The 24,276-nt window shown below is 39.2% G+C and overlaps 1 protein-coding gene across 6 annotated transcripts in view; it reads right to left on the bottom strand.

The window, feature by feature from the left end:
- The window catches only part of EVI5 (ecotropic viral integration site 5), a 68,908-nt gene that overhangs the window by 42,167 nt on the left and 2,465 nt on the right, over positions 1–24,276 (bottom strand). The window contains exons 2-15 of one of the 6 annotated variants that reach the window (XM_086462768.1): positions 22,747–22,936; positions 19,488–19,712; positions 18,408–18,482; positions 17,590–17,715; positions 16,623–16,766; positions 15,532–15,621; positions 15,323–15,420; positions 13,850–13,910; positions 13,176–13,193; positions 11,882–11,935; positions 9,444–9,476; positions 8,727–8,873; positions 2,641–2,775; positions 366–506 (exon numbers count right to left, since the gene is read on the bottom strand). In XM_086462768.1, the coding sequence (XP_086318894.1) occupies positions 366–506; positions 2,641–2,775; positions 8,727–8,873; positions 9,444–9,476; positions 11,882–11,935; positions 13,176–13,193; positions 13,850–13,910; positions 15,323–15,420; positions 15,532–15,621; positions 16,623–16,766; positions 17,590–17,715; positions 18,408–18,482; positions 19,488–19,712; positions 22,747–22,936 (1,537 nt within the window). Of the gene's footprint in view, positions 1–365; positions 507–2,640; positions 2,776–8,726; positions 8,874–9,443; positions 9,477–11,881; positions 11,936–13,175; positions 13,194–13,849; positions 13,911–15,322; positions 15,421–15,531; positions 15,622–16,622; positions 16,767–17,589; positions 17,716–18,407; positions 18,483–19,487; positions 19,713–22,743; positions 22,937–24,276 lie in introns of all 6 variants that reach the window. The other 5 variants (XM_086462767.1, XM_086462766.1, XM_086462765.1 and 2 more) reach the window with 5 other exon arrangements.

Here is a 24,276-nt window from a genome sequence, read left to right as displayed (position 1 = left end):
AGCTGAAGACAGCCATTCCCAGCTACAGTAAGTCAGTGAACTGCAAGTATATCCTGAGACTTTTGCCTATTTCTAGCCCTTATTAACAGTTAGTGAAGTAGTACTGACCAGGTGCTTCCTTTCTACCAGAACAGTTAGCTGGTCGCACAGCCTCTCTGCCATCTGTAACAACTAGGGGCCAATTTCTGACATACTTTTGAAGTAAAGTTTCTCATGGCAGCTGCATTTAAAGATTTTTCTCACCTCATCAGCTTGATCCACAGTCACTAGTTTTCACTTGATCTCTGCATCTCAACATTTCCTGGTCTTTTGCTTTATCATCATTCATTGAAAATGAAAATTGTTAAGAGTATTGCTACCCATACCTGCCAGTGTTCCTCCAAATCTTTGACTTGCTGCCTTAGTTCTTTGAGACCCATCAGAGCTTCCGCTTCTCTTAATTTTACTGCAATCAGTTCTTCTTGTAGTCTAGCAACATTTTCCTCATCAGGGAGAGAGCTGTTCCTCTGCAACAAGGACCATCCTCTTAAATATGTATTTGAATAAAATTCTGCTTAGTGAGACCTGCTCCAAGAATGTAGACATGGAATGATAACCCTTATTACTAACCAAGCTTTCTTAATTACACATCCGTTGCGAAATAAAAATCTAAGTTCCTGGATATAGTGAGTGTGTATAAATATCTTCCATCTACAGAAAAAAATGACAAGGTAGTTTTAGGTATTCTGACTTCCAGATTTCCCCGGATGGTACCCCACTATTTTGCATGAATCATGACAAATATGGAGAGAAATCTGGAAGATTTTGAGCTAGCTGATAGATGTAAAGCAAACAAGGAACTGAAATTACACCTATAGAGCTATAACTTAAGACTTACAAGATAAGTAATAAATGGAAATTTATTTTTTGGAAGTAGATCATCTGCCTTTGAAAAGGAAAAAAGATAAGTTGACAAAGGAAGCATCCATCAATATTTATAAACAACAAACAGTCAAGAAAAAGGTCTTACAGATGAAAGCACACAGATGTTTACAAAAACACACGAGGAAAAAGCAGAAAGACTAGAGACAGCCAAACAGAAAACAAGACGACACATGGCAGGAGTGACTGGGGAAAGTAAACAGTGATGAAAGCATAATAATGGAAGTCTGGGGAAAAGAAAAAAAACAAAGGGGAAGAAAGAGGACATGGTCTGCTTAACTACAGTATCCCTACATCAAATTATTGGTCACCAAATACTCAAAGTTGAACTGTGCTTCATCACTTCTACTGTATTTCTCAGTGGTAATTTTCAGTAAAACCAAGTATTTTCGTAGATATGCAATGCTGTGACAGTTGCCAGGTTTTGCTGAGAGTTGAGAATGAAGTACATTAATATTAACACACCACAGCACAACAGCCATTTATCATCATCTCCATGTTTCCAAATCATGGCATGTGGCAAATATCGGAAGTGATGGGGTCTGCTTCTGAATGCTTACGTCACTGTCAGGACAGCGATGCAAGTCATGGGTTATTGAGCAGAATTTTCCCAGATCACATGACACATCACTAACAGCAGCGGAGAGCTGTATTTGTAGGAATTTGAGGGAGTTAACTTCAGTCACTTTCTCATGTGCCTAAGTTCATTACCACAGACTGAAATGTAACTGTCCCTCTGAGTTTGTCTGGTATACTGGAACCTCCCCCACTGCTCCAGTTTTTCTTCACATTTAACTTTTCAGTGAATGCTAGCTTCATGCTGATGAAGGTTAAGTACAGTAGTCTCTTTCTGAACTTTGAAAAACACCTTAGATCCTGAACTTTTACGTTCAATACAGTAAAAACTACCACACCTCTAACCTATCAAGACTCCCATCAAGCCCCTCAGATAATTAAGTAGTAAAATCTTGACTCCCATGGGTTAATCTAATCAGCTAATAAGTTCTGGCCACATTCCTGAGTATACAGCTCTTTAAAATTTCCACGAGGAAACAATTCCCAAAGCTAATACAACAGGATCTGAAAAGCACACTTGATGTTAGGTCACCTAGCGGGGTTCTTTGATTTTTTTCTATTTTATTTTGCAGTGAAGTTTTTCTTCAAAGAAAGGTAAATGTTTGACAGTTGGTTTGAGTACAGCTCAGACTCCAGCATCAGTAAGTTACAAGCTGGGATGGCACTCAAAAAGCAGTAGAGATTTTGATGCGAAGCAGTGGAGTTATTCCTTCCCTGCTATAATGGGACAAAGCACAAGACCCTCAAGAACTCATGACCTGGGAAGGGCAATGTCAAACTCTTTCCTACCCCCCAAGCTGTTTAGTTTCACATCACCTCAATGCTCACCCTAAGGCTATTACTCTTGTTGCAACATCTCATTTTGAAGCTTAATTGATGTTTTCTGTAAAGACTCCACCAGAATCCAAGTTTTCCACTGCAGTGGGCTTCAGAAACAGGAGCCAAGTGATCTGTTCTTCACAAACCTTTCCCAGTGCAAACAGATTTTAGGTTTTTTGCTGTATTAACTTCAGATTTGAAAAGCATCTTGCTATCACAAGAACACAGAAGAGAAGATTCCAGAGCACAGTTATGCAAAGAATTACAGGGACATGTATTCTGTTTCTAGTGCTATTTCATAGAGAGGGTCCTGGTTTGATTTACCTTTTCAATCTCTAGAACTTTATCTTGCATCTCCTTCAGGGCACAATGGGATTCTGCTTCGCTCAGCCTGGCTTGGACCAGCTCTTTTTCCAGCTGTAGCACAAAGTCTTCACTGTATCGTGAACTGCATTTATGCTACAAAGTTTGCAGAAATACGTTTAGTATGAAGCACAGATTGTTTGAAAGGGGTTTTATATGCCAGATTTGGAATGAAAAGTACATTTAAATGCTTAACGTTAGGAATACTAGCTTAAGAGCAACAGAAGTGCTTACCTTATACAAGTCTACCAGCACATCCATCAGACTGCTAATGGTAAAACCCCTAAAGCTATGCCTCTCAAACACCTGCACCTCCACACAGCCAAACGCGTAAGACCAAACCGAGACACCTACTAGTACTGACAAGCAACAACTCACACTTCTCTCTCGTTGTTACCCAAACTGAAAAATACTCAAAGGATCTGCGATTATTTTGTGATTTGCAGAAAGAGACACTTGGAGAAGACTAGCTAATTACAAGGTTAATACAAGCACCTATCTCTCTTGATCCCTACTCACTTCAACAGCAGCCTTCCATAATCTTGGATTTAAAATAAAGCCACGTGTGCTTCAATGCACAATCACTTTGGTTTGCCCCCTTCTTCCACTCCAACCCTTGGCTCTTGTTTGCTTGTGCTATACATATTCCTCCCGAGATTCTCTTCTAGGGCAGGCCCTGTGGATTGATGAGAAAAATCCAGGCACAGGTAGCAGCATAGTCCCTTCTCGACAGACAGCACAGACCCAAGCTACAAAGAAATTTGGTTCTTCCCATACAGTACTTACTCCAAGACTATCCCCAGCCAGCTTTGCACACCCAAACATGCTCGCTCAGTAACAAACAGCAGTTCAGAACTCACAGTCACCCTTCCCAACTTCAGAGGTAAGGGAAAACACACCACAGTTCTGCTCAAGTAACTTAATTCCAGCTAATTAACAGCCAAATAAGTTAATGGTGAATTGAAAGTGAGATCTATCCTTTCACTTACTAAAGCACAATTTCACAAAACTGCCTCTTTCAACAGATACATCCAGCTGAAGTCATACTAAGCATTTGTATTCAAAAGCCCTACTTAACTTCTTCCTCCAGTCAATAGTTACAGAGTACATTTTATTTATTTCTCAGGTCACTTTAAAGTGACTTGAGATTCACCACAGATTGTCAGACTTGCTCAACAGGCCATGCCATCCTAAAAATCAGTATGTAAATTTCTGTTTTAGGAAAAAAGAAAATGGGTGTTGAAGTCCCCAAAGCGTAGTTGCCTAGTTACTGTGTAGGCAGAGCTATCCTGAAAATTAAGTTTAAAAGCGAAGTCATTTAATACCTCTTCGGTGCCATTAACTACATTGTGAAGAACACATACTACGCTTTGATTAAGGGAATCCATAGAGTATTCATTATACTAAAGATACAAGTTTATAGTCAAAACAATGTTTGAAAACTACTTCAAGACTGACTTCTTTACAAAAAACCTGCTTTTATCTATTTGCCTTAAGCCCTAGAAATCTGTGACAAAAGCCACCATGTGAATCCAGATTTCCAGGCACCAGCCAAACATTCTAACCACAGCAACACTGGTTTTCTTGGCTGTGTTGAAAAGATGCCTGTAATGTAAAGCACTAAAAATGTAGTTCTACAGCCACTTTGGAAAGAAACAAGTCCTTGCTTGGCTTCACGCAACTGGATTCATTTTCCCCAACTTTTCTTAAAATCTCAGAAACAGTAAAATCTCAGAGACTGACACAACCATTCCTAATATTACTTTAGCCGATGACAGATTAATACATGTAATAACAGAATGTTTTTCTAGTACTCTGTACTGAAGGGCAACTAACAGATTGTTCAGCAGCTGCCCAGCTAACTTTGTTCACACATTTAAGCACTAACTGTAGTACTTTACTAAATACAGTATTTTTATTTTCTGCTTTCCAGTTGAAAATCAGAACATAATATAAAAAAGTATATTGAATGAAGTGAAGCCTTCTATAAGGTTGCGACACTTATTTACAAGCATATATTCCCTCTATCAACTATTATGCTCTTTATTATCAGTCATTTTAGCATGAGTTCCTGAAAAGAAACTATGCGTTATGGAGTTACTGTAACAATAACCAAATGCACAGCTGTAAATTACCTTGCAAAATGCTTCTATCTGAATGTTTAGTCAATTAAAATTCTATCTTCACATAATACACTTGAAGAGCCTATTCAAGCAATTTTCGCTTGAGCTGCCTCTCTCTCCTCAGACTCAATTTTCAAGCATTCAGACTGATAAACTGGGCAATCATTGAAAACTAGAGTATCACTGGGAAAGACTGAGATTTGCGTTCTGGAGGCGTACTTAACTGGCAGAAATCATTGGATTATTCACCTTTATACATCCAGCAGAAACTATCTTTTGCATTTAGAAACAAAAGGAGAAAAAGAACAGAGAAAAAAAACCCATCACTTCAGCACAGCATTATCAGGAGTAAGTTAGAACAGGCTGATTACCCTCACCCTTAACTCCTCAAATACCATCACTCTCAGCATGACTCAAAAGAAAACCTGTATTCTGTCAGTCAGGCACAACTTCCTCTATGCAGCTCTTGACTCACTAGCAGTATGAGGAAGAAACCACCTTCCTCTTAATCTTTTGGTTACCCATCATCTCTAACAGCCTTCAGCAAGTTTCTATATTTAACGATTAGACATGCCAAAGACAGCTTTCATTCAACAGCTACCATTCTCTTCAAAACCATTCAGGCATATGTTTAGGTAGCTGAAGCACTGAACTCCAAGAGCACTTCAGAATATTGTTAGCTTTACAGTTATTTTTTCCTAGTTATCAATATAAAATTGTACAGGTTACACAACATTTTAAAAATCTTTACACTGACAGAGTTGCTCTCTACTAAGCTGTGAAGTTTGCATCCAAAGTAAAATTGTGAAGTCTCCATCTCAAACCTTACTATTTTCCACTTCCTTTTCCCCTTTCAAATGACCTTAAATGTACTGAGAAATAATAGAGTATGTTTGATGACACTTAACATGTCATTTATTATATGATCTCGAGTATGATTTTCAAGACATCTGGGAGAAGTACTATAGCAGAACTTCCCTTCCTTTCACTAAGAAACAATGGTAAGATGATTCTCTCTAAGTAGACTCAACACTATTACGGAGTCATTCTGATTCAACTAAAACCTCCCTACAAATACTTCCGCACGGGAAAAACTTAAGTTGCATGTAATTTGGGCTTCTGGTGTTGGACTTCAGTCAAAAGAATATTCCACTACCCATCTCTGTATTCAGCCTTACAAAGAAGTGCTGCAATGGAGAATCTCTTCATTGACACACGTCCTGTAAGCACTTTCAATACTTACCTTTAAGCCATCCAACTTGTGCTATCAAATCTCATAGAACAGAGGGAATAATCCCTAGATAATATTTAAATACAAATGCATATACTTTTTACAAAGGCTACGTTAGCCACCTCAGAAATACTATGGTCTACATAATATTTTTGCTACCAACAAAACAAAAAACCCTACTCCTATTTCTCCTGCCTCATGATTTACAAGTGAGTTGTGTTTTGGTTTTTTGGTTTGTGGTTTTCTTGTTGTTTTGTTGGTTTTTAAATCCTGTAGTGTTGTTCAGAAGAGGCAGCCACAAGTATCCTTAGGCAGTTCTTTTCATACATTCCTATTCAGAAATTCATACCCAAACTTCAGTTTCTATCATGCTGAAACAGACAACTCAAGATTGGAAAAGGTGTAGATTATAAAGTATGTAGGAAAGATGCTGTACCTCTAAGTAAGTATAGATAAACTATGCAGCAGTTAAGTTCACCGCGCAATCATTTCTGCTAATCATAAACAAAACTGAAATAATTGGAGGAAAAAACCAACGTTAAGGCAAATATTAGTAAGACAATACTGAAGAGGACTATTGCCAAAAGCAAAGCTACTGGCACTAGGAAGTGGCAAAGAGATTTATCTGTGCACTGGACTCAAAATGAAGTGCCACAATTCAAGAGAAATTCATGGATTTCGCTAGGTGGTGCCCTCGGCGCACGCAGCTGTTCATGTTTGTTGCTCCTGTTTCCATGCTTGGAATCCAAGTTAAAAGCCTGTTCAATTACAAATCTTACTAATGCAGCAGAAAGTAGGGAACTACTAATTGAAACCATCTTAATACTTTCACCACGTTGTCCAAGTTAATTCAGACGGTCCTCAAAACCACAGTACTTACTCCTTACACTTCAAAATCAGTCAGCTGCTGGGCACAAGCCCCTCTAACCACATGGATTTACAGCCTCAGTTCCACACAGACTATTTCCTATAGCCATGTTCACATTTCAGCAGAGCAAGAGGCTGCAAGCATGCAGGGTAGGAAGTCTGGCTCTTAATTTAACTGCCCATTCCCACATTGTACTTATTCTCCACTCCTGCAGTACCTGTCCAACCTTCTGCCCTCACAGCTCCGATACAGCCAATTTTGCAATCCAGTTACCCGTAGCTTTGCTCAGAACCCGTTCCCAGGCCTGGCCAACCTGCCCCATCATTGCTACTTCATAAGATCCCCAGCATGGTTAAAAGCATTAGTTTTAGAAGTCGTATTATGCATCGATGTATGGGTACCACCCATACGTTTATATATACAGCATTTTAGTCTCTTCTGATAACTTTGAGTACAACTAACATGGACGCCTCCAAAAATGCATTCCAAAAGCATGTGTACTACTGCAATCAGACAGTAAACAGCTGGCTGTCCAAGTCTATAAACATTTCTCATCTTATTTTGTATCTAAAATTTTGGAAAGCATCGCTAGAACATCTCCATCCTCCTTATTACTTCATGGTTTTTTTTTTCCCTCCCTAAAGAAATCACTAAAGTTAAATAAAAAGCAGCATTACACATTAGAGTAACAGCTCACTCCTAACTCCTTGCAACTATGCTAGAAGACAGACTTTTTTTACATGGGAATGTATTAAACATAATAAACTATTTCTATAATGTTGCATTTAACTTAATGATTTCTTTTCAGTCTAACAGTAAAATCTCATCTCCACCTTCCACAGCAAGATACATTTATTTCCAGAGCTTTGGTGGAAGGTGTGTGAAACAAACTTCTAGTTTGCCTGTAAGGGGTCTGGTCAGCAGCTGCAGTATGCTGCGGTTTGAACAAGCTGGATTGCATACCCTTGAGATGCCCAGGGCTTCAGACAAGTGCTTGGAGACCACTCAAACCAAAATGAGCATATTCACATCAACACTGCTAGGGCACAGTTTATTCAGCAAGCGAAGACTGCTGAAACTGCTCCCCTCCCTCTCTCAAGAGAGGAAACTGAGCACTTCGTAAGTGGCTTAGAGAAAACAACTCCAGTCTCACAGTAACTCTCTGAAGTCTTGCACGTTATACTACCTAAACCACATAGTACATACACACACAGCACTGCACAGAGCTGCTGGAAGTTATTTTACTGCTCTATCTGCACATAAACCCACAGCTTTTAACAGAGGCCTGTAGTTCCAAACTCAGGGACAATACCCTTCCATTTAGGCAAGCAGCAAATGCAAGCACCTAGGGAAAAAAACCTATAGGTACACAGAAGAAATGTTAACATGGAAGAGACAGACTTAAACAAGAAGCTCAAGGCATTAGAAATCAGCTCTCAAATTTGAGTATTCAGAATGACACAACCTGCAATGCCTAGATTCTTCATATTAGAAGCTACCAAGTGTTGTGTGTGGGTTTCTGTTGGTATTTGTTTGGTGACAGTGGGGTGTTGGGTTGGGTTTTGTTGTTGGTGAGGTTTTGGCTTGGGTTTTTTGTGTTTTTTTTTTAAAAAACAACAAATAACTTACACCTATCCAGGGTTATGAATCTCATCTATCAGTAAGAACAGACCAAAACATCACTTAGTCCAATCTGTGTAATTTTAAGAATGCAAATCACAATGAACAAGCATTTACAAGGACAGCACAGAGATCATGTCATGATGAGGAAAAATAAACATGAGTGAGTGACAAAGATGAGATGATGTGCTGCCAGGCTCCTTACCCATTGCTGCTGCTGTTGGAGCTCCCTGATGGTATTCTCAGCTTGCTCCAGTTTAGTAATGGCCTCATCACTCTGCTGTTTGATGGTGGCCAGCTCCCGTTTTATGAGGTAGTTTTCCTCAGCCTCCTGGGCCCTTGTCACTTGTCCCTTAGGACATAATTTATTTTTTTTTAAGTAATTGAGGACAAATCCAAGAAAGACTGCCTTTATGATGCTTAGCTGCTTATTTCACCAGATTGGTTTTGCAAACAGCATAGAGTACAATTGGTAGAAATTTTAGGACAAGGTAGTAATAAACAGCTGCTTTAGCACTTTATTACCAAGTTCAGCATCCGTTTAGCAAGCATAGTTGCATACTTGCATTCAATAAAATTCCTTTCATGCAATATTACTCAGTTGTACATGCACAGATTGACGTCCACAATATTCAATTTCAGTGTTAATACAGTGTCATAAAATCCATTTTGTCACAGGAATTTGTACCAAAACATACTACATTAGGTTAGGAAAATTATTATAAACGTGCAGGTATTGGGTTTATAGATTTTTAGTAAACAAAATTAAACAAGTTTCTAGCAAAGAGATTAGCTCTATATTTATCCCAAATCAGCAAAGCAGGGATAGAGTACAGCATGCAAATATGCATGCATTAAAGCAGTTCTGGGGTTTTTTGAGAGCAGGAAGGGAATCATACAGTAAAAGACTAAAAGACTATACCTGTATCAATCTATCTGCCAAGGAAGCACTTTCCTACAAAGGAAAAATTCAGATAGGAATAAGGAAAAGAAAAACCAAAAAAGGGGTGATAATAGCGACAAAAAAGACAAGAGCTGTGAGAAAGAAAATGCCCAAATTCTACCCATTTTCTGTACAAATTCTTTTTGCAAAATTAGCAGCTCTTCAATATAAATTAAGGCAACTCAGCCGGAAAGCCCCAGGAAGCAGCCTCTTCTGCAATAGGTTTAGCATCTTTGATACAAGAAGGTCTCAAAGCCAGAATTCCATAACACTTAAAATTCACCTATAGGAGACTGGGTATTTTTAGCCAAACGGCTTGCTTCCCTAATTAACAAAAGTTACTGATACATTATCTGATACGATCGAGTAGATAAATGCAAGATGTGGTCTACTGGCTGTCCACGACATGAAAGGCAGGCATAATTTGAGCACAAAGGAAACTCCACTAAGCACTGAGGCATTCATGCAGAACTAAAGCTTCCAAAAAGATGAGGCAGGAAAGTTAAATGATGCAAACTGACAGACACAAGTAGAAAATTTCAACTATGACAGCTAATATTTTGTTTTACTGAACTCTTGCAGTAACTCCATTGAGCAGTTCATAGATTCTCTTTCCTTGCCAAAGATTTGCAGGAAAGAAATTTTCATCTATGCACACCGACGAGCACTACGTTCCTGCCCAGTTGCACATTTCATTCATTTCCACTCTAACACCCTTGAAAGCTCTCAATTTTTGCAGGTTCTACAACAGAGAACACATCTATTCACAGACCATCTTTGTCCTTAGAACTTTTATTAAAATTAAAGTTCAAACTGGTTGGTAAGAGCTATTACTTACAAGTTAAGGTGTTTGTCATTAAGGTACACTAAGGAATTCACAACTAAATCATATAGGTTAGGACCAGGAAAAAGTATTTTAAAATAAGAGAAAGTTGCCAGAAGAACTGAATATGTTTGTTCACACGTTATGACCTGGTTTTCAAATGCTGTGCTGATATTCAGAAATTCTTATTAATAGATAATATTTTCCCATTTTGAAATGTTCTAATTCCAGTCAGAATGGGATACTCCAAAAGTGAATTCTGAAATTTTAAGTACAGAATTTGCCAAAGCTCTAGTGTCCAGCAGTTCATCGTGGACTTCCCAATTAAAAAAAAAATCTGATTTCAAACTTCTGCAGTTATAAAACCAGGATATTTACTATTATAAATTTGACAAGAGCATTGAAGTGAAGATTTACTACAGCTTCAAACTTCTTAAAAAGAGTCTGCTCTTTTCAGTTAACTTTATCAGCATCCAACATTAGAATTAGAATTATTAGAATCAAAGATGTTTATAAAATTGTATTTTTGGTCACAACTTTCACAACATGTCCTCACTATACACATTTTTCCAAACTAAATTCAGAAATCAATTAATTAGAATTGGACAGAGATCGACTTTTTCCAAGAAACTGTAATGGATTTAACATCTGAAGTGTGACATCTTTCAATGACGTCACTCTCAATTGTATCTTTACCATTTTCTTCCCTGTGAAACATGAACGACTGTCTGCGACTCACAGGGGCAGGCAGTTTGAAAGAGCTGCTATACATTGGTGGTTAGGATGGACAAGAACATTCTCGTTCTAGAGCAGCCCAGCCCGATGCCATCTGCCACCAGAAGGATGATACCAGAACACAGGAGAGGCCACGGGAGAACAATGCCTGTGTGTTGGCAATGCATCAACAAGCATTACCTTGTGCACTTTTGAAGTTACATCCAGTTACAAAGAAGCCTAGCAAAACTCTATTCCAGACTAAACCCGAGAGAAATAAGTCTTCAAAGATATTCTCCCCCACCCACATACCCAAAGCGGCTACAAAAATTCAAAACTATGTAAGACAAATTACTGGCAGCAGAATTCCTGTACTGAACATGAAAGCTGCAACAACACCCCTCTACTGCTGTATTCACTAGCGATGAAGTAATCTGCTTTCATCTCCATCTCTCTGGTCATTGGTAGGTCTGTCATTTTGCTCCTACGTAAAAAACACCCAGCAACTTCAGATTTTCAAAACTGAGGATTCTCTCACAATAACCTCTTTTCCACCCAAGCAGTTCACTATTTCATGTGGTCTTCAGGACTTTGAGCAGACGCTTCTAAGTCAGAAAGAAAACAGTACAACAGAAGTCGGGTACATCAAAATGTTTGATTTCATATTCTCTAAGAGCCAGACATAACAGCCTTCAGCATTTACAAGCACTGACCCCAATTACTTTGTTATTGCTACGCTATTTGGCTAAGCACTGTTAGTAAACGCCGTAGATTTAGCAGGAAAACCAGTAAGCTGTAATTCTGAGATTCCCATTCCATATAATGCCATCAAGTTAAGTGTAAATTAACACGGATTAAATCTAACCACCAACATACTTACTTTCTCTAACGTTTCAATGCGCTGTTTTAGGAGTCTGTTTTCAGTTCGTAACCTCTGGAAGGTAAACAGTTCAGAATTGTATTTCTCAAGTTATGAACTGGAAGTCTGATAAAAGCCAAGCAAGCTAACAACATTTTTATCTCATCGCATCTATGAAAAATCAATATAAACACAAAAATAATTAGTGGCCTTTTTAACATCCTTTTATATGATGTACTAACTCAAAGGATGAGTTTAAACAGCTTGATACAGCAAAGATGAGAAGTCTTGTGCTACAGGAAAGCATCCATGTTGCATTAGATGAATGCAGCACGTCTGCAGGTGAACCACAGGGCTTCACCACACACTAGACCTGACAGCCTCCTCCTCTTCAACAGGGCTGGACACAGCCTTCATGGGCTCCGGGCATGAAAGTGCACTCCCTGCGCTGGGACAGGCTAATGAGACAGCTACAAGGTTTCCTTCCTTTTCCTCCCAATAATTTATGTTAAATTATAATAATATTTATTTAATCTGTAAGGTAATACTGAGTTATTCACCTCAGATGCCCCAGAAGTCAGAAAGAATTACATGGAATTGCGTATTTTATCAGTGCATCTCCTGTAAATTTTAGGAGCCAGCATTCAGATAGGAGAGATCTGTGATCCCAAGAACAGAGCCGTGAGTATCAGTTCAGGAACGCTTTACCCTGCCAGGCTGAGAGACAGACTCAATGCGCTTGTTTTCCACCTCCCTGAAACAGCAGAGCTTCTTAGCAGAAAAAGAGTAAGTTAGAAATGGTTTAGATAAGGTCCCAAAGCAGGGCCTAGAAACAGACAGCTCTGGGTTGTTGGGTTTGGGTGGGTGGGGAGTCTGTTTGTTTGTTTTCATTGGGGTGTTTGGGTTTGGAGTTTTTTGGTGGAGGGTGGTAAACAGGGAAGGATCTGAAATAAGTTAAAATACTGGAATCTAAAGTTCCAGTTCTTTCAAGCGATTTTTATTCTGTCCTACTCTGCAAAGAGCTGGCATTTGAATCCTGAAAATCTTCTGATTTCAGATGCCATTACAGCAGGTCCTAATGCTGCTAACTGCCTCACTGCCTGTTAACAACCGTAATAAACTCCCTGAAAAAGCCTGGATCACCTTTGTGCTTCCAGGTGCATGTTACTGGATTTTTCTGAAGAACCAAGGCCTTAGAGACCGATCGGGAAAGGCAAAATGACTAGCAGTGGACAGGAGGAAGGCAGGCTGTACCATACCTCACTCCCTCTGCTAAGCTTCACATACTGCACTTGCCCATCATTTCTCCCACTGCCTTTTCTCGTGGAACTGGCTAAAAAACACGACATAAGCAAATCCAGATCAAACACCATGCTGTGAAAAAAAATCTGAGTAAGAAAGAAAAAACAGCAAAAGCCTATTTGTGTCACAAAAGCAAAAAGATGCAGTGACTAAGTACCTACAGCAAGTAGGTCAGCTCGCAAAAGGAAAACAAACTGCACTTGCAGTTTGCACGTTATGCACCAAGTGCAGAAGCTCCAAAACCAACTGACAGCAGACACTCAATCTTGACTCCAACGCATAAGGAAAATCAAGATCTCAAAATCAACACTAAACCCCTCAAGTGCATTCTGATAAAACTCTTAACATGTGTCTTACAAACCTCCTGCATGGGACACCTACATCTAAACCTGCAATATTCAGAACCTCTGATAAATGATGCCATCTGTAATCCAGCTTTAGTCAGCAGAAAATAATGAAAATTAAGCACAACAGGTCTCCATCAGAGATTTTTCTTTAAATGTCCACCAGAAGTCTCTATAATTTCACTATACATGTCTTTATGAACAGACATCCCAAATACAAATGCTAAAAGAGAATAATTTGGGGACCTCAATTACATGTTGTGCTGCATATACAGATCAAGTACGTTACTCCTCATCTAGGAATTAAAGTGATCCATAAAGAAATTTGTGGAGGCTCTCTTACTTTAATTTCAACTTGTTCTTCCATTTCTTTTGTCTTTATTGTAGTGTATTCCTTTTCTAACCTAAAAATCAGAAACAGGAAGTGATGATTAGAAAAACTGCAGATAACTTACTTGTTGGTGTAATACCTAACAAACAAGAGCAGAACACAGATCAGATTATTGGTATTTCCTCTGTTTAAGGGCCACTTGAAATGCACTCCTGTAAATATTCAGGCTGGACATTAAATTCAAACACAGAGACTTCCATAGATATGACCACACTGTGAACCAGCACTCTGAAGTACAGGTACTCTCTTGTATACATTCACAGTGGCAACGATTTGGAGCTACTCCGTAATAACCACTCAGTGTAACTATACAATAATCCAATCAATAGATTCAGCCAAAAGAAAACAGAGCTTCGAAAGCCTGGAAGACAGAAAGATGCAAAAAGATGCGAGAAAAATCTTAAACCTAAAACAATTTTGGCCTCTCTCCACAAAACTTCCAACTGAGGAGAGACAGCAACAAGAAAAAGCAAGCAGAGATAAACGATGCCTCTGCAGAAGGCAACCAAGGAAGTTTAGACTCTGAATGGGAGGATTTTAAACTACATACGCTTATACTGCCTTTCAGAAAAAGTGTTTTTACTGCTGTAAAAATGTTTGTACTGTTTTCGAGACGACTGCTCACGCTACAGCGCTGCTCACAGGCCGCTGACAGAAGGACCGGCAAACCCAACTCGCGAGACCCTAGCACAATCTGCAGTGCAACAACAGTGAATGTACAGTACATTGCAACCACCTGGAGGACTGCCAAACAACCCTGGAAAAGCACAGTATGTGCAGCTTGGCTCACCAAGACCTAAGTTAGCAAAGGCAGAAAAAAGATGACATGCAACTAACCTTAAAAAAATTAGTATTATGCTCAGGATTTCAAACCTAAGTGAAAGTTACTCCACAGTTATCAATGGTATTACAAAGCTTCATCAATTTATATTTTAAACAGCACTAGACTTGACCACACATGCACTCTTTAGCACTGTGAACACCTTTCCAGTTCCTCAGAACTAAACTCCTAAGAATTTAGGCCAGATCATAAAGTTTAACCTCCTTTCCCTACTTCACCCTAAAAACCACAAACAATCCCCCCACTAAAAAAAACCCCACGCCCCACACACACTGCTTTTCCTATTCAGATCCTGTTTACAGAAGTCCTGTAATTCCCCATAATTTGCAGGTTTCTTCAAAAGCTTTTTAGGTTATTTTTATAAATGAGATACAGCTTTACTATATTGAGAAGAAACAGCAAATACTGCTTTAGAAGAATTTTCTTGCAGACAGAACTTCAGTTTTAACTGTTTATAATATAAAACACCAAAAAATTTAAAGATGGAAAATTCAAAGTGAAATACTGAATAACTAGTTTTCAAGATAAACAAACAGTAGCTCTTAGCAACAGTATAATCTATTTTCTCAAAACGTTATACCTACTTTTTCATCTTTTTTGCATTGTATTTGACTTGGTAAGATGCTTGGATTAATTTGTCTGGACCACTGTCAAACTGATGTGGAATGACCTTTTGAAAGTGCTAAAAGCAATCAGAGCACAAGATTACATATAATTAATGGCTGCAAGGAAATACACACACACACACTACACATTTCAGACATCTCTTACAATTATTATAACCTTAATTTACCTGTAACATTCCTTCCATGTCAAGTTGCAGTAATTCTGCTTGGTTCATCTGAAGTACTGCTAAACCTACTCGAAATACTATCTCTAAACCCTGAAAACAGAAGTTAAGAAATATCCAACAGTTATTTGTGGCATTATCAAGAGGACAGAGCGATTCTACTATTTACTAATGTTGGAAATCTCACCCAGTTTCTCAAACAAGCAAAAGGGCTACCGAAAAATCTCTCAATAACTTGGTTCTGCGTTTCTTATTTGTCCCAAGGACAAGCAGTCCGGCTGTTTGTCCTGATGCCAGACACCCCCCCGCCCCAGAGAGCCTAGTGCTCAGGTAAAACCTCTTAAGTGACAGGTGTTCTTTATGTCAGCTTTATCAAACATTTCAAATATATCAAATACAACCCTCCCCCGGGTCCTTCTCAAATAAGCCATTTTCATTTCAGACATGGTGCAAAGCAGTCGAATTAAACAGACACAAGGGGCTGTCTCACTCATATAACATCATCTTGGACATTCTTGAGCATAAGCTGAAAGGATCCACCTTCGACTTACTCTTTTCTAGAAGATGACTGCAGGGAAAGAGCATAAATGGACCACAAGCTTCCGTTTGTCACCAGTTACAGCTACGCAGAGCTCTAACCCTACATACAACTTACATGTCTTTGTGATAGCAACACTGAATAATTCTATAATTTTTTGGCTACGGTTCATCATCTGGACCTGCATATGCCCATGGAGCTTCAACTCTGGCCTGAAAGCAGCGTTACTTTCCACCCCAAATTTACTATAACACTGAGAAACTGATGTCCCTATTGTAATGCTACTGCACTCGATCCAGAACCGCCACATTTGGTAACTCCTCACCAGGCGTAGGGTACAGAATTGCACACAGCACCTACGTTCAAAGATTTAGTTGCCCTTCCTTCCTTGGCAAACTACATAGACAGCTTCCCCTAAAAATAATCTGGTAAGCATAAGGACTAAAAAGCAAGACTATTTGAGATCTGCCCATCGTAATGGGATTTATACCACTACATAAATAACTGCTTCTAACAGCTACTCTTGAGATAGAACATGTGAGTATTGAGCAGTTACCTCGGACATAAAGATATCAAATATTCTCGTTGCAATCGGTAGTGGAAAAGTTGTAAGGAATATAGTTAAAAACCATGACGACGCATACATAGAAGTGTGGAAACTCTGAGACTGAAAGTGCACATAAAGCTCTGGAAGATGCTCCTGGAAAAGAAGAGGAAGCAAAAAAAAAATAGACGTTACTTCTGCTGGTAGTTTTAGTGTGTCCGTGATTTTGACAAATTTCAAATAAAAGAAAATAACTGATACTCAGTACAGCAGCGTCATAATACAGCACTAGGAAAGACGTTACTCATCAAGAGCCATGCAACAGCAGTCCCAGTACAGAATGCCCTACAGCCCTTCTCCTCTGCAGAGCAGATTACAAACAGTTCCTGATCCTTATAAGAAGCCATGAGCTTGTAAATCCCTATGCCGCACCCAGAGTGAGCTACAAAAAAAAGAGCTGGGAAGAGCTAGAGTATAGCCAGAGACCCAAGTCTTATTTGCTACATAACATCCCACTCCTGATCATTATGTGAGGAACTGGATCACAAAACAAACCTATTTGCCTTTATTGGCCTGACCAGGAAGAAAAAAAAAAAAGCAGCATTCTGGGACCCAAATCTAAATACGATTTTAATTCTACGGACGAGGGTATCTCCCAGTTTCCACCTTTTAAAATAGCTATAAATAGACTATGAAGACATTGACCTCCAGAATCTTCAATCCAAACAGAATTAGACATTTGTATGCTTAAACTGTGGCAACGCAAACCCCCACGCCTCACTGTTTAAAGCCAGTCACTGTCTGCCGAAGGGTAGACCAGACTGCGCAGCCACAGGCATTTGCTTCTCAAGCTCTGAAACCAGCTACCCTCAAGAGAGCAGCCTATCAGCCAACAGACATGCCTGCTCTTGATCTGCAGTTCCCAAGTTCCTTATCAACAGTTCCTGAAGAGAAAGGGTTTGATAGATTTCGTCTGTACCTGTATCATGCATTCAAACTGGTACATACAAAGGCCCAGCTCAGCCATGCTTGGTTTAAAGAGTTCGCGTAGTCGGTAATCTTGCATTAACTTCACAAACACACAGAATGCCTCTTCCTCTGGCATCTACGTTACAAATAAAAAAAAGCACCGTAAAAACTCTGGTCAAATGTAAGGATATATCAGAGTAAGTGCCTCAGAGGGTTTAGGTTCGGGGTTGTGTGTTTGCACGTGTGTGTGTATACAGTGGGGTTTTTTGGGGTTTGGGTTGGTTTTTTGGTTGTTGGTTTTAGTTGGGGGGGTGCGTTGGTTTTTTTTGGGGGGGTTGGGGTTTTAAGGGATTTATAATCAATTACTGTAATGAACTTTTATATATATTGAACTCTATCAAGTGATTGGAGGTCTGCAAGTTTCTTATAATATACCCCACTGTCATAAAACAAAAGGCAGCAATACAAAGGCAGCTTTAAGATTATCAAATCAACTGTGATGTTCCATTCAAACTCTGAGGAGACTCAGTGTAACAGAATTGAAACGGGAAGTCTGTTAAGAGTTGAAACAACATTTCCCAAAATAGCTTGCAAGTCTGCAATCCTGCCTTAGCTCTGAGAAATAAATGTGTTCTCCCACTCAAAGACAGTATCTTCTTGGTGAATAAATCTCATTTGATTTGCAGAGTGAACAGCTGCCCTTGACAATTCCATTGTAACAAAATGATGAAGGAAAACCATTATAAAAATTCCCAATAAGCCACCATGACATATTACGTGTTCTAGCAGTCATTTTAAAGGTTCACATATTTTTAGTATCATGTTTACCTGCATAAGCAGTAATCCAACTATAAAAGCGCTTCCTTGACAATATCCAACCTCACGATCCACCAAAGAATAAGCCTGAGAAACAAAGGTTTAAAACTCAACAACTAAAACCTCATTACCAATAAAAAGTAAACAGTTCATGCTATTGTTTTGCTCGTAACTTACTCTTCCTCTCCCATATCTGATGAGGACAGACATTCTATTCAGAAGTTTTAGTCAGATATTCTAGTTGCTACCTGCTGCTACAAAGGGCTATGAACTCTGCTCTCTCATGACCTACAAAGCTAAAACTAAGGCACACCTAAAAAAATACATGCAGTTTTCAGCTACAGGAAAAAGATCAGAGACAGGTGGCACACAAACTGCACAAGGTTACTACTTTTATAGGAGACAGACCAGACAAAGAAACGATAGCTCTTTTCAGAAAAATTATGCGCTGCAGATTTACTCACAGGTGGAAGAATGAGGTGATGTCCACCCATGTTGCAGCTTCATTTTAGAGTTATGGAACTCACTATGATCTGGAAACCTGACAACTTTTCTGTTGAAACGGTGTTGTATGGAAAAGTCTGCCTTTCAAAATTTAAACTCGAGTTCAATGAAGACAAAATAATGCAAACTTAATTTTCTGGTGGCGTTCTCATTTTGTGCTCAGGCACTGTAACAACCGCGCATCGGCTTGTTTGTACCCGCCACTTGCTGCTACCACTTGCAGGTTCAGAAACACTTGGAAACTGAATGGTAGTTCTGACTTACAACATCCTTGTCTTGGTTAACTCTGGTTACTTGACTTCATGGCACACTATTCCTTTTACCAGTTCACACGTGACTGTTTTAATGCAAACTTTGTAAGAGATATAAAAAACTAAGTAAAAACATTAACTCTAGGAATATCATATTGGAAAGCTATCTTTGAAACTGGAACATCACTTATTAAACCATTCCAGTGTCAAGCAGAGTAAGTTTTTTTTTTAAACACATGAGACTGATGCAAGGTCAGTATACACAAGGCAAATTATTTTCCAAACTTTTGTGCACATTCTTGCTGATGTGTTTTCAAGGGCTGAAATACTGACTTACCTTCATTACATTGAACAAGACCTCCTGTCCAAGGCTGTCTTTTTCTTTAAAAAAATCATGTTCAGGGTATGTTCTAGCAATGTCCCTTCTTATTAATTTCTCACAGGGAGAGGTCATTTTCAAAAGCTCTGAATACTGATCCTTAATTGGCATGCTTTGAGCACTGCATAGAAGCTGCCAAACAATTGCTCTGAAATGATGAGGTATCCCTTTTCGAACAAGCTCCTAAAGCACAAAAAGACAAATTCATTTATATTTCCTGAAGATATAAACATAAGCCTGGAGAACAAAACACTTCAACATATTATGTTCCTCACAACTTCAGGAAATGTTTACATCATGTCACAAGCCAATCATACAGTTCATAACGTGTAAACCTCTGTTTTTGTGGGACAGATCGTTAGCTAACAGAAGTAAGATGACTCTGAATCATTTTTAGTGGCTAAGTTAGCTAATGAAAGTAGCCCCCTACTCATAGTAAGCTACTCAAAAAACTGAATAGTCAAGTAATTTTAAACAAGAGTTCCCATTAGTCACAATTTAATACAGTTGTTTTTATATTTCACAAGAGATGACTGCAGATAAAGCCCTTTATTATATTTGTAATGATCAAGATGTAAGAAATCACCAATTAAAAATTAATTCCAAGACAAGTAAATGATAAAAAGTGGAACTAACTGTAGCACAGCCAACTGCAACAAACAAAAAAGTTGCACAGTACTACTATCAGAAGTCATTTGACAAACTTGACAAGTTGTGTCTAATTTCCCTGGTGTGCCAGTATTTCCACCTTCTCTTTTAAGAAAGTATTGAAATGTAGTTTCAGACACTGGACCAAGACAACATTAAGTTTACATCTACTAAATTAACTAAATTTACTTCACCTTCCCTGAAAAAAGTAAAAAATAAAAGTCAGCTAGGTATTAGACGATTCAAACCTTCCCAGATCAGTAGATCTAAGAACTTGATACTTGTCTTTTCAGAAAGCACAAGCACGAAGTGGTCTTGTTGCTTGATCTGAAAACTGAGAAAAAAGTATGATTCAGGAAGTTTACAGACTGTCTTAGTGGTACTTTCCACAACTAACATCAGACTGACCTAGAAGATTGTCTCTTCCAGACAAGAGCATTCTGTCAGTAACTTTTTGCACCTTAAAAACTGTCGTTGAGTGTTCTGTCTCCTAAAGGATAGTTTCTTCCACTACTATTTATTCTGAAGCCAGAGTAATCTATTCCGCAAAGCTTCCTCTTTTTCCTCTTTGTTCCAAATATTTCTCCTGCTTCTCCAAAATTAAGATTACTTAATGCAACAGCGATAACTTTTAAAGAGACTCTTGCTTTCAAGTTTTGTTCTTGTTAAGCTTGAACTCCACTGCAGGAGTTCTGCATCACTGTCCTCAATTTTCTAATATCCCCAAGGCCTCCAGCCTTCTTCAGAGCCACCCTAGTAATGCTACTCCAACTGTCTGTCCCATCTAAGACACCACTACGACACCCTGTGTTATTCCCCAAAAGATTTCCAGCTGCAAGACAACAACCCTAACAAATCAGCTTTCCACACCTGCCTCTAGCTTAACAACACACTATCAGACTATATCAGTCACCTAAAGCCTCAGGGCCTACTGACAACACGAGCATTGGCAAGTGGTTTCTTGCTTTAAGTTACTACACACCTGCTTGACAGAGTAACAGGGTTAATCCCTCCAGCATTCCTAAAGGAACAGCGGGAAGACGCACTTACTAAGCAATACTAAAATGATGCTATTCTACACGGTATTATGCACACTGAAAAGCAGGACTTAAGTCATCCTTCAGAATCCCTGAGGGGAAGAGAGTTCTGAAGTGGATCAAGAGACAGAAGGATGGAACATCACCTACGCAGGAAGGTATGCACACCTATGTCAAACTTACAAAACTTACCAGAAATCTAGTAACTTAAGACCAGCTTTTACAGCCAAGACAAAAAGACACCTGCGCTGCTAAAGTCACACCTACTGGCACAATCAGGAAATAGGTATGGATGTTCTGGTATTCCATCGTAAATGCAGAATGACACAGTTTAGGCTGGCTTTCCACAAAAAAAAAAAAACAAAAAAATATTGAGAATTATTTAACCAACAAAGAAAAACTCACTAGCAATATAATTAAATATTTACTGAACGTTGTCAAATACTCCCCAAATTATACTTGGCCAGCTGTAAAGAGAAGTGATACTTGTGACACTAAAATGTTCAAATGGATTCCACTCAACTTATTACCATCTCACTTCTTTCTCTGGCCAGTTCATGTGACCGCCTTTTCACGGCCTTTTGGGAACACCTTTCCAGAAACTGTTTTTCTCTACACAAGCAGGAAGTCTTGAATTCATTTTCTCCCCTTGTTTCCTCTCTCAAGTCATGTTCTCTCTTCACAACTGCTTCACATAAAAGATACTTTACTTCAGCCCATTGTTCTGCCTTCCCACAACCTATTCATACACACACATTTCAAACTGCTCAAAAGACCTTGAAATTTGTATTCTGCACATAAAATTACAGACTAGAGCCAATAAAGAACGAAAGCAGAACAGACTTGCCTACGAACAAAAAAATCCCACGCTGCTGTACTTGCTGCCTCTGAAACGTGGCTATGCTGAAATGCCCTAGATGCTTTTTAGTTCGAATTTACAGCACAATTGAATTCCACTTCTGTGTGCCCCCACAACTAACCCAGACTGGACGCACACTGGCCAAAGTCTGTCCGATCCACTCAGAATGTAGAAAGCATGTGTTCTTTTGCTCAAGGTCATCCCTGGGGTCAACACGCTTGGCACACACAAAAAATTAAACTCAGAGCCTCACACAGCAGAATTATCACCTTTTAATAAGAATGCTTTCAAAAGACAGTTGCTCAGCGGAGAAAACAATCACAGCATCCAGCTGTCAGATGCCCCGAATCAGGTTTGCAGTAACTCCATTTGGGAAACATGAAACCAGCCTCGCCTGCATTCATGGGAATCTCTCATTAGAGGTAAACCGAGAGCTTTCGTGTTCAAGATGTAGTAAATGCATCTACATTGCAGTAAGAGACATTTGCTGGGCAAAACTGTGCCGAAGTCTGGTAACAGTTCCATAGGAAGACTAAGGCTTAGGGATGGAACAGATGCAACTGGAAGCTTCTATTACATATTTATTTAAAAAAATAAGACCAACTGGAAGATAAAACAGCATCACTTATATCTCATTACAATTATATCCCAAAAAATAGTGTCCAACTGCTACCTTAACTTGCTTTTCTTTCTTTTTCCGTACATCTTCCCATTCATTCACAATCCTACCCCACAGGATCCATGAATCTTCTTCAAGATGGCTGAGATTGCTGGAAGCTGATGAACTGGATACAAGAGAAGAGCCACTATTTCTTCTTGACCCATTTACTGATCGCAAGGATTTGCTATCTGTTTCCAAAAGTCTGCAAAGAAAGCACACAAAAAACAAATTGGAGTTCTTCTAATCACAGGACCACAGTATTAATTGTTTGTTTAGAAGTCAATTCTTCCAACCTCTTCACAAAGAACGCACTCAGCGGTTCAGTGGGACAGGTTTCCAACATCCCTTTGTACCAAACTTGAAAAGAACCGCTCCATGTTCCTGTTTCTCTTTGAAATCTCAAGCAGTTCTGCAGACACAAGAACAGCTCACCTGGCAGCATTTTAAGAAATGGCTAAAAACGTCACATCGTGCAACAACACCACGAAGAGAAGGGAGATTTTAATGCATGCGTTTTGTGGGCTCGTGCACTAGATATTAATACATGAAGCTATCAAATTAGAGAAGGTGCAGCAGCATTGCAAGTCCAACGCTCTTTTACGCATTCATCAACTGGAGATTAACAACCCTACAGGGAAGGTGCACAGGCTCTGTTTTGAGGCCTAAGTGCCAGCAAGAGGGCTTTGATTTTACTAGCAGCTAAAACCCCAGAGCTGTTGTGCATCAGACTGACAAAGAGAACGTAAGGAAGTTAAATACCCTCAACGATAGCATCAAATGTCAAAGTACTGCAAAAGAGATGGTAACTACAAAGAAAAAAAAAATCAGCCTCCTGAAAGTCTACTTGATTACACTCGTTTTTAATTGACAGTGGAAATACAGACAGAATAATTAAAACCTGGAAAATTTTAACACACCTGACATTTGCTGACAACTGTTCACAAACCAACATGGTGTTTTATAAACGCATGGGAAAAATCTCAGACCTAAAGAACAAGGACCAGGCCACAAAAGCCATTAATGTAGCTAATGAACGTGTAATTAAAGCATGGAGCACAGACACAAGAACTTCTGGGGTTATCAGGCAGCAAAGTATACGTAAAGGTGTGCCAAGTGCTGGACAAGTTCTGTTAGCTGGTGGCTACAGCCAACAATTTTGCAAGGAGCTGGGGATTCTGGACAAAAAGAGGCGCTTTGTTTGTCCTCAACCAACACTGAGCAGGGGGAAATTTTTTAGACCACATGTTGGGCAAGAGCAAGAATTCTAACTGGAAAAAGTGTTTCACCATATCAAGAGTTTCATTTGTGCTTTAACTTCCAAGAATTCCAACGTCTGTAAATCAGAGGGATCTGGCTGAATAATTTCTCCACGCACCTGCACAAAAGCTAAACCCCCAGCACTTCAGCAAGGTCAGGCTGGGGTTTAGATATTTAAGAAACTGTAACCCGAGTTATATTATACCGGAGCTTCTACACAAGTCTCAGCATACCTACAACTTTTAAGCTCTCTGCTACAGAGATATTTATAACTGGTTTTCCTTG

This window comes from Leptosomus discolor, chromosome 3, assembly GCF_034619465.1.
Source record: "Leptosomus discolor isolate bLepDis1 chromosome 3, bLepDis1.hap2, whole genome shotgun sequence".
Taxonomy (NCBI): Eukaryota; Metazoa; Chordata; class Aves; order Leptosomiformes; family Leptosomidae; genus Leptosomus; species Leptosomus discolor.
Note: the sequence above shows the minus strand (reverse complement) of the source record. Positions and strands in the feature narration are given on the sequence as shown.